At 40.2% G+C, this 11,632-nt stretch overlaps 1 protein-coding gene across 1 annotated transcript in view; it reads left to right on the top strand.

Annotated features, from left to right (window-relative positions):
- LOC116220850 overlaps nt 1-9,381 on the top strand; it is a 13,169-nt gene extending 3,788 nt beyond the window's left edge. Inside the window, exons 4-7 of the mRNA XM_042707962.1 lie at nt 5,753-5,969; nt 8,182-8,314; nt 8,518-8,576; nt 8,718-9,381. Of these exons, the coding sequence (XP_042563896.1) occupies nt 5,753-5,969; nt 8,182-8,314; nt 8,518-8,576; nt 8,718-8,834 (526 nt within the window). The 3' untranslated portion in view covers nt 8,835-9,381. The remainder of the gene's footprint in view (nt 1-5,752; nt 5,970-8,181; nt 8,315-8,517; nt 8,577-8,717) is intronic.
- The last annotated feature ends 2,251 nt before the right edge of the window (nt 9,382-11,632 follow it).

Here is an 11,632-nt window from a genome sequence, read left to right as displayed (position 1 = left end):
TGTAAAGTTCATGGGCTCAACCCAATCAGCCGAGTCACAGCTGTTCAGGTAGGAGGGAGGAGACGGTGTCTGAGGGTGAATGTCCTCCCGCTGTGCCTCCCTGCTTCAGGTTGATGCTGGCTGGGGTGCTTCACTTCACCAACTGTGAGTTTGGTAACTCTTCCTTTTACGTTCCCCTAACGACTAAGTATTTACCTGGTAAATATATGGTAAATTATGGTATATTGGGTAATTACCACAGGTAATAGGTCGTGGAGTATAGAGAAACTACAATGGATTTTGTAAGTTTATCCATTTGTGATTTCTTTGTAACTATACTTAGATTACAGCTCTGCAACTTACTTTGTACAAAATGTACAGCACCTCTAGTCAGTTGTGGTTTAGTTTCTATGTGTGAGTGTGTGTGTGTGTGTGTGTGTGTGTGTGTGTGTACGCTGTATTCTTCTTGATGTTTTCCACTCTGAGATGTTCCACCTGAGAGAGCAGATGTGCTCTCTCACTTTAAGCCCTCTTTTAATAGCCATCTTTTTTATCATAGTCATTTCAGCTTGCTTGGATGTAAATACATTATTTCTTAACGCATACAATAAAATGAATAATATTATAATAATCGTTGAATTGTGTTATTTTTAACAATAAATACAAAATGTTACTGGAAGTACATTTTCTGCTTTGTACCCATTTTGCAATTTCATATAATTTTTTTGACAGACATTATACACAGTCTCGTGTGTGTCTGTGTTTTAATGCACTGTTGTTCAAAATGGTCAAATTAAGGCATGTTTGTAGTAGCCTATGTTGTTTTTTCTTTGCACTCAACCACAATGATTATTTCAGTTGTTATGTACCACTGTAATATTAAAGTGACACAATACTGATCTAAGCACACCAACCTGTACATAAAGCACTTCAGGCCCGGAGTAGGTTAGTAGGGGATTGATGGATGGAGATAATTACACAGTAATGGAATTGGCTCCACTCTAGTCCGACACCTAAAAAGATTCAGGGCTTTTCAGAAAACATTCAGGGTTTGAGCCCCAGAAGCCACCTGATTTCATATTAGGGTCTAAGATGAATGCGTATTGTGTGTTATATGACTTAAAAAACTGATACGTGTAAACACCATTAATGTCTGTCTGTGTGTGTGTGTGTGTGTGTGTGTGCGTGTGTGTGTGCGTGTGTGTGTGTGTGTGTCTGTCTGTGTGTGTGTGTCATCACGCTGTGTGTTGCATGCCAGTTACTAGTGGCCCACTTAGCTCAATGTCCCACTTTGTTGATAATGCTCTCTCTCTCTCTCTCTCTCTCTTTCTCTCACTCTCTCTCTTTCTCTCTCTCTCTTTGAGGCCAGCCCCTCTCCTCCTGCCCTGCGTTCTGCTATCAAGTTTGTTTCTCAGAACACTGGTTGCTGTGCATCACTCTCACACCTTCAGTGCCATGGCTTGACCACAGAGGCTTCTCAGCCCCAACCGTTATTATGCAGGGCCGTTATTTCTCAGAATCAGCCTCACCTCACTGCCCCCCCCCTCTCCAACACTGCTGTTTGTGCTTTCAACATGATGCATCAGCCCACTGTCATCAGACCTGCATGCACAGCAATAGACTAAAAGAGCACGGCTGAGGAAACTAGGGCAATACAACTGTGAAAAACAACAAAAGAAAAAACTGCAGAAAGACTGGCTTCTTAAGTCTGCGCCTGAAAACCACACAGGGTCGAGAAGTTTCCAGCCACCAACTTTCTCACTATCAACAATGAGAAAGAAACAAAACAAAACACATTTCTGAACCCCTCTCTTTATAGAGACACTCCAGGACCCTGCAATCACCCATCACTAAGGCTCTAGTCTCACTGAGCACATTTAGAGATGGTCCTGGCCTTCTACTTCTGCTTGTCGACCTTAGTAATACTATTTTTTTTTTATATATATTATACACTACGTTGTGTAATGTGTGTTAATCTGATTTAGTTCTGTGGTTAGGACAGATCAACAACATTACATTAATACCATAGTATAGTGTTTACAAAGCTTTAGCAAAGCATAACCATGCATCAGTTTGTTTACTAAAGCTTTTTTTCATTATAGGAAGTTTGTGATTTTCTTTACTCAGTACCATATTCATATTAAAATAATGTCCCTGTGGTTTAACATACTAGGCTGCAAGCCCTAGTCTTGACAAGCAAATGACTGGATGACTGTATGCTCCTTTATGCTGTCCTTCACAAGGCAGGAGGCATGTGCATTATACTATACTTATGAGTCATTCACCTAACAAGCTTATATACATGTAAACATGAGTATAAATGAATGTATTATCAATACGTTACGCTGCAAGTTGTTTAACAGCAATATAAATATAAACGACCTCAGATTCCATTTGTAAAATGGTAAGTATATGTCCATTGCTACTTCAGACATTCCAAGTAAAATGTTTTTTGATAATTATTATTGGTACTTCATCTCTATGTATTCAGAAAAGCATGCACGTTTTCCTGAGAGAAAAAGTAAAAACATTTCAGCAATGTTGTAATATTGTGTAGCAAGTCAACAAGCAAATAGCCATGTTCTGGTATGGTTTTAAATCTTTCTGTGAGGGAGCGACAGAGAGAGAGAGAGAGGGAAAAAGAGAGAGATCTTATTTGAGGACAGCAAAAGTGAAGAGACTGCCTATATGTCTCAATGTGCGTGTGGGTGTGCGTGTGTGTGTGAGTCTGTCTCTGTCTGTCTGTCTGTCTGTAAGAAAAGGAGAGAGGAAGAGAGAGTGAGCGTGAGAGAGTATATGATTCCGGCAGCTGAGCTCCTGATTACTAGCACCATCTTATGAAAGATCATTTAATGTTCTGGATAGTGTCAGTGCAGGTTTGAGACTGTGGTTAATGTTGGGGAGCATCACACATAGCTTCAGACCTTTGTGATTACATACATGGCCATAGGCCAATAAAAGTATTACTGAGAAACTGTCACAGAAAGAGATGGTTGCATCTTTAAATATGCCTGTCTTGTCTTAAGCCTGATCTCTCTGTTCTTTGTTCAGTTTGTGTTGGCCTCTCACTGCAGGAGTTCAGCAGCAGGATGTGGTGAGGGTTTATTACCGGCTGTAAACTCGCCTCTGGTGACTTTGATGTAGTTTTCTGTGTGTGTGGCAAAGCTGGATGCATAGATCGACCTGTGTTTGAAATTGTCGAAAATTATATGCAAAAATACTTCTATTACAAATATGAGGCATTTTAAGAGTAGAGCTGTATATTTTAGATTAATGCTTACATTTGTTTTAAATGAAAAATGAAAAATGATTTTAAAAATCATTAAATATAATAAATATTCAGCTCTGGACACTCATACCCAGAGGAGCAAATATTGCAGCTGGATACTGACATGAATGTCTGACATATCTCTGGCATATGGATATAATATCATTACTATTGTTTATCATAATTCAGATTACTGGTAGGTGCTCCTCATGTCAAAGCCTTGGGGAATCAGAAGGCCAACATCACTGGGGGACTGTATAGCTTCACAACCGTGCCCACTGACTGTCAACGCATCCAGTTTGACACCACAGGTTAATATACGCTCCCCATGATATTTAGCCTTTTAGCAAAGGCTTTTATCGAAGCAGCATTAGAGTGCTTTAGAATTTTGAAATGCCTCAGCCTACACTTGCCTGAGGATTTGACAGTGTTTTGTTGTTGTTGTTGGTGGTGTTTCTTTTTCAAGATGACTTTGTATTTCATGCTGTTCAAGTCCTGAACAGACCCACAGAATCCTGAACAGACCCGCTTCAGATTAGCCCATTTTAGCCCAGTGCCCTCATTTTATTTAGTGAGGATCATGGACATTTCTATCAGGTCTACCCCACACAGACAACAGCTCCAGTCTGACATGTATGTGGACCCTACAAAGTGAGTCCATGTATACAGCCCATATTAAACCCTACATTCTGGGAACTTACAGTTCATCGACAGTCTTTGCCCAATATGATGGCTTCAGTGAACAACGTTTCAAAGTATTAAATCAAAATGGCACATACTGTATAATCTGCACTTAATGAAAGAATAGTAAGGATGTGGATATAATGGTCCTATTCTGTTTGACTGGTAAGGTAGCCCTGACTGTTATTGCATGGAACACACTGACGGTATAGAAAGAGAATGAGGATAGTATCAGGAACCATTTTGGTTTGGCTAAGGAAAAGCCTCTGTCCAAGGTGCTGAATATCTCCAGGTTTTCTTTCAGGAAGCACCTACACACTATGACCTGCTCTACTTCTACTTGATATACAGTATATACGTACATTTACACAGTGTTGGAAGAAAGCATAGTAACATTTACTATTTACTACTGCTATCTAGGTAACCTAACACACAGTTACAGCATTAAACAGATTACAACTATGAATGTTAGCATACAACTCCTTATTCATCAATATACTTATACATTTAGATAGATACAAATAAAAGGTTATAATACTTGCTCTAACCACAACCCTCTCACACAACACCCCCCCCCCCACACACACACACACAAAAACAAACACACACACGCACACCCACCCCCCCCCCCCCCCCCCCACACACACACAAACACACACAGTACAGTTGCACAGTAAACCCCACATAGTTCTGATCTGCTCAGAGTTAACTGAATTGGAATAAATTAAGCCGCTCTCCATTCTGTGACTGGGAGTGACATGAAGAGAGAAACTTTCAGCAAAGTCTACACACCCAATGAATCAGCAGCGCCCTCTTTGGGACATTATGGAGCATGACAGCCTAAACATAATCAGAGAGCTGCTTAGTAGTACAGTGCTGTGAATCTGAAAACAGCAGAGACTATAGATACTGAATCTGGATGATAGTCAAACCATGACGATCAGTTTGTTGAATGTTTATGTTTATTGCTGTTCCAGGCATCATCAGAGTTTTTCAGATCACACTTTCACCCCTAAACTTTAACACTGAATTAGGCTTAAGATCACATAGGTCATACGTAGGTCACATATGTAAAATGTCAAAGCAACAAAAGTTCACTTCATGGTAAATGTAATCCTTCTGTCACACGTTCTTTGAAGTGGACCTTGCATACCTCTTCACCAGGAAATTATGGTTTGGTGCTTTGTTTTCTTATCTGTCTGTCTGCTCATATGTGTGTCAGTACTGTATGCTTTGTAGTGAAAGACATGTAATGATTTGTCGAAGGTCACATACTAAATTATTTTTACCTAGGGTCAGGGACAATGTGTTTGTAATGACCCTGAAAAAGGCGTGTAATCGCCAAAACTTTGGTCTAATAAATTGATATGCATTGAAATTCGAGTGTTTGAGTGTTCAAGTACTTTTTTTTTTTTTTTTTAGAACCGCTCTCCAGTCGATCAGCACCTCAGCTCTTCAGGTGTACATTTACCTCCTTATCAGGGACAAATAATTGGCCAAATTCCACTTGTACGATCAGAAAAATGTAAACACATCTTCTGAACACATCATCTTTTTTCACAGAGAATAAACAAGTCTTTTCTGGAAAGATATACAAAATGTTGACCATGAATATAACATACTGTGTTAAATACGTTCAGGAGTTTTGCATGGAGTATGGTTTTCTAAAACGGTAATATGAGACGGTAACCATGCTAAAGACATTTGTCTGTTTATTATGTTCACAAACCATTGCAACAGGATTGTTCATCTGATTGACTTACAAAAAAGAAAATGGAGACCTATTTAAGGCCATATTATAATTGTTTGTGTGGTCCATTGCAGCAATGAAGTTCAAACTGAGACCAGAACAGAAGACCTCAGAGTGTTCTGGTTCAGACCAGCTTCAGGAGATTCCCATCCAGGAGTCATTTACACCAACAACAGCAGGGGTGGTCAGTGTGAGGGTCGCTGTGTCTACAGTCTCTCTAAGAAGGACATCAACATCTCTGATGCTGGAACTTACTACTGTGGCATAGCCACAAGCAGACAAATACTGTTTGGGAATTGAACAGCACTCATCATTGTTTTGTTTCTTATTACTGACTGTCTGGCTATTTGAACCGTTAGAAATTCTCACTGCAGGTGCAGTAAGGTGCAGTAAGATTTTGGGTAATGATGTCAGAGCACAGTACATAGTTAAACAGCATGTTCTTAACATTCTCACTAACACACACAAAGAGCATTAGGGGGCGAAACCACATCACACACATACACAGAAGCACACAACCCCAACAGTATGTTGGAGGGATTCACTCAAAGATGGCTCTCACTTCCTGCATTTGCACAAGATAGAGGAGAGTGTTCTAGGCTCAGGCCTGGGTAATAATACACCAGTACTGATGGAAATTCGGTACTGCTAGCTACCTCAGAGGAAACAAAAACATTATTAATCTATCAAATTTAAAAGAATGGCAGAACTCCTCCTCAAAGATTTCTGAAGACATGCCCAATGTGCCAGGCAGAAAGCAATTTGAATCTGAACAAGGACATTTAGATTATTTGTGTTTGACCACATGGACAGGCAGTAAACAAGAGGAATTCTCTCTGATCTTCTGACACTGTGTGGTCACAGCAACCCCAACATCTCTAGTGATGTTCACTGCACCACCGCCTGACAACCCTCTGTCTGCATTACTTTGGCCTCTGTGCCTGTCGTAATTTCTTCTGTCACCCAGTTGGCTCTGTGTCATTCAAAAGACATGGCTGCCTATTCAGCCAAATATTCTGTTTAGATAATCTACCAATTGGTCCTGGAGAACAGAACTGACTCAATACTGCTGCTTGACAAGCAGAAACGTCAGTGAAAGACTGCACATTTTGTATCAGAATCCTAGTTTACAATGTAGGATATAAGGGCTAGACTGTGCTATATTGTTATTGTCGCTAACAACGCATCATAGCTAGCTCCATTACTGTCCTAAGGCATTGTTCATGTCATCACATTGCTTGCATAGTTACAGCAGCAGCACATAGAATTAAAGCAGTCAGCTCAGGTGCTGCAATGCTGTGTTCTGTGAATCTGTCATTAGATCAGCATATTATTTGATTGCTCATTTGATTGACTTGCAAATTTCACCAGAAGCTAGGTTCATGCTAATATGCGTATGACTTGGAGGCTGAACCTGGTCCTCAATGACATCACATGTTTGTTCCACGTATCATTGGATGGAAGTCTTTCACTCCACATTGAATGTGCTTGAAAAGCCATTCATGTGCGTGTGTTGTCTTTAGTTGGATATTAGTGGACTTAGTGCACAGAGTAATTTTGCAAGAAACTCATACTGTTTGAATAATGCTTTGGATACTTATAATCCTTCTTATGCACATGTGTAAGTTCATTTAAAATATGATAATTTTTATTTAAAGACATTTTTTCTGATTAGTAAAGTGATAGTGTGTGTTACTGGGTGCGATTTTTTTCTGTTTGGTAAAGTAATTGGTGTTTCTGAGTGCAATGCTTGATGCAATGCTTTGACTACTACATCATGACATGATGCTTGACTCATATGCTTTACCCTCATACTTTTCTAGACAAAGCACAAGATGTTATTCAATTAAATCGAGTAACAGAAGCTGCACCTGGAGATACAGTGACTTTAGATTGCTTTTTCCCTGTGGCTTTCAAAACCGAAGCACTGTCCTGGTACAAACAAACACTGGGACAAAAGCCTGTTTTTGTGGCTAGGTCGTTCAGAGCCACTTCATCCTGGAATCCTTTGTTTTCTGAAGACTTTCAAAATGGACGGATGAACATACAGAGGGCTGATGGAGTATTTCATCTAACCATCACAAACATCACAGCATCTGATGAAGCAACATATTACTGCACATTGACTTTGGATATAGAACTTACATTTGGAAATGGAACATTTTTGGATCTCAAAGGTAATACACGTGTGTTTCAACAGAACACCCCAACAATTAAAGAGTCATGAGACATTTCATCCACTTTTGTATTTACAACTTTCTTTAAAATATAGGACAGAGACAGTTTAACCTCAGCTTTAATGAGGATAGAGCATTATTCTGTGCAGTGGCCAACTGTGGACAAATGAACACTGAAAAGAAGACCGTTTTGAACACAGGTATTTGTTTTCATCAAATATGATTATTGCAGATGTGGAACATTGTTGCAGCATGTAGCAGCGTTAACAGATGACTTGACGCACGTTATTTAATGATATGCCACAGACAAGTGTCTGTCAATACAGAGTGTTGTTTTCTGCTGTTTTTCAGAAAAAGCTGTGGATCCTGTAGTTTTTGGGTTGGCTGCTGTGTCGGGACTGTGTTTTATGCTCATATGTTACTTAATTTACCAAGACAGGAAACACAAACATGACAAAGGTATATCCTCTGTGAGATATATTTTTATATCCTTTGTGCTTGCTCCAGGGGGGTCCAGGCTCTGGGCTCTGGAAAGCGCCTTATGATAATTGTATTGTTCTGGCACTTTGTAAATAAAATGTTTTATATTGAATATCAAATTATCGTGTCATTTTTAGATAATACAGCCACCCTTGTTAATCTATTTATTTATTGTTTTTAAGAAGTGAAGTCTCAACAAGTTCACACAGACAGGTCCGTCAGAGATCCATCAAGTGGGCAGGTACAAAACATAATGGCATCCTTACAATGTTCATATACATTACAGAGTATGTTAAATGTGTCTTACTTCATGTAAGTCAAAATTAAAACCTTGTACTCAGATATGTTCAGAAAGAGCTAACACTTACTGTTGTTTGCCCAGGACGCTGAAGAACCGATAAATTATGCTGCTTTGCACTTCTCTGATAAGAAACTGAAAAGAGGAAAGAAGAAGAGAGACCTGCCACGTGAGAGCATATACTCCGACGTCAGAGGTTAATAAATGTATCAGGGCACTTTCAGATGAAAAGCGGACACCCTCTTTGTCCCGCACCCTCCCACCCCGCCTCTCATCTGAAAGACAACAAGCTTTCATAGTCGCTTAAGCAAGATATCACCACGGTGAGGTAACCATAGGAACAGCTCAGTAATCAGAGACCGTTTGGATTGCCAACATGCCTGTAATTAAATCCCCTCATGAATTGTATTGTTCATAATTAATACATTAGAATATATGGCGAAGGAAATCTCACAATTTCTGCGTTTTCTTATCCTACATTGCTTTTGAACGAGATTGGTTCAGAGGCTTCTTAGCCCAATATCAAATCCTGCACGCAAATCATTACGTTCAATACTGTAAAATTCTACCGTAAAAAACGAAAGTTTCCTCCATTCTGTTGCTTGAACTAAACCGTGATCTCATTGAAACATGTCATACAATTCCTGCAACACCAAAGAAGAGTTGAATGTTTTTTTTGTCTTGGAGGCGGGCGTGTTCCCGATTCGTGCACGGTATCCGGACAGAAAGTAGAAATCATTTTGGAGTTTAGTTTCTGTGAATTCAATTCAATTCAATTCAATTCAATTCAATTCAATTCAATTCAATTCAATTCAACTTTATTTCGCCATGTATACAGATACTAGGAATTTGTTTTGGTATTCTCCATGCAGGCTATAGTATCACCAAACTATATCCTGCACGAGATCTCCACGGCCGCTACACAAGCGCCATCGGACAAGGGGGTAGACAGGACGGGAAGACAAGGTTGAGGGAAGAATTGCAGCATAACATGAGGAAAGGGAGGAGAAAAAAAGGCGACCCCCAGACTATGCTCCTAGAGGAGTACAGTGTGGGAGCAGGAAAAAAAACACCTCAGCACATAAGCACATACATTTTACAACATGACAGAACTCAAGACTTTCAACGGGGAGGGGGAGGGGGGATGGAGGTAAGCCAGCGCAAACAAGCAGCAATCTGGTCCAACAGCCATATTCGGCTATGGTCACAGACCCGCCTGTCACCCTGGGGGTACGAAGCAGGCGAAGGCGTGGGATGGGGGTCATGGGGTGGTGAATGCATATCAGTAATGTGTATGTGTGTATGTATGCATGTAGAAAGTTCGAGTATGAGTAGGCCTGGATTGTCGCCTTCCCCTAGGCCTAATCAGACAGATTCTCAGTCCGCAAGATTGTCGTTGCCATGGAGACATCCTTGAAAAGGTCCTGGACTGAGACAACAATCCACAGGTGTCTGTGGAAAGGGGGAAGGGAATGCAAGAGAGTCTCACTGCAGCGATCTTCAGGGGAGTTGTTGTTCCAGCAACAGCCTTGGCCAAGGCAGTGCTGGTTGAGGGGGCCGAAAGCAGATAAGATTGGGGTTATTTGGTCTTGGGAGTAGGCGCCAATTTGCTCGTCTACTTCTATTCCGTCCGGTCTCCGAATTGCTCCAATTTCCTTTGCAAAGCCGTGAACTTCTCCGTGTTGTTATCCATATCGCGGTTAATAGCCGCCAGGATGTTATCCATATCGCGGTGTATAGCCACAGTCTGAGTGCCAACAGCTCTGCCCAGCGCTTCAATCATGTCGGGCAGCCTTAGTGGGCTTTTGACAGCTGTCACCGTTTCATACATTTTCCGATAAACCAGGGTTCCGCCTAATCCAATCAGCAGAAAGCCTGTAATCAAGGTTCCGAATAGGTAGATGTCTTCAATGTCCTCCACGGAAAGGGCCGCCAGGCACACGACTCGCCACTTCTCCCACGCGTCCATCGAAGGTACATTCACAATCTGTTGCTCTAGCTAAATCGCTTTGCTAATTTAGCCAACTAGCAATAATGGATTGAAATGAATTATTCTGTTATAGACAAACACAAAAGGACAATTGCAGAAATTGCTATGCAACTGACAGTAGATGAACCGATACTCAACGCTACTAGCACAAAGGGAAAACAACCCAGGGTCACTGTAACACACAATTTCCTTACTGAACTCCTGTAATGTGTGTTGATATTGACTTCAAAGAAACATCTGTAGTTTCAGCAACTAGCTGTTAGATCATTATTACAGGTTTTAAATGTATTTGTTGAGTTTAATATTACATATTTCATGTTATTCAGTTAGATTTGTATTTTTAATGTAACTGTTGATCCTTTTAAGTGTTTTGGCAGCACAGCACTTTGAGGTTAAATTCAGTCTGGTGGCAGTTTGACCACTTCCTTCCTGTGTTTTTTGTGACCTCTGAAAGGCGACTATGTTCACTTGGCTTTGTATGTTGTTGCCCACTGTCATGTGGGGCACCAAGTGTCACAGACCTTTTTTTGTAGACAGAATGCACTTGGGTTTGCATCTTGTCATCTACATTTAAAGGATCATGTACTGTATTGTTTTTTTTGTTTTTTTACCTTGCTGTTGTTTCAGTTGAGACACATGTCATGTAGTATGGGTTGTCAGGATATGAACCTAAATTCTTAAAGATAGATATAATCAAACCCATTGTTAAAGACACACACTTTAGCTTAGCTGTAGATAACTATACTCAATCTTTTTTTTTTTTTAAGTACGATAAACAAGGGAGTTCACAAAGCAGGTCTATCTTTCAGGAGTCTTTCTATTCAGATGTCAGATTTCATTACAGTAATGATGTTATCCTGGTTCATTTGTTCAGCAAGGATAAGTACTTAAAGTGTAAAACTACAGTTTTACTCAGACATATTGTCTATGTCATGGGGCTTCATTTCAGTGATAAAATGTACATTAAGTGAACTACGCTTAATTTGTTTTCATTCACTTTGAAATTTGT

This window comes from Clupea harengus, chromosome 6 (genome assembly GCF_900700415.2).
Source record: "Clupea harengus chromosome 6, Ch_v2.0.2, whole genome shotgun sequence".
NCBI classification, from domain to species: Eukaryota; Metazoa; Chordata; class Actinopteri; order Clupeiformes; family Clupeidae; genus Clupea; species Clupea harengus.
The sequence above is the reverse complement of the archived record's forward strand: the minus strand, read 5'-3'. Positions and strand labels throughout refer to the sequence as shown.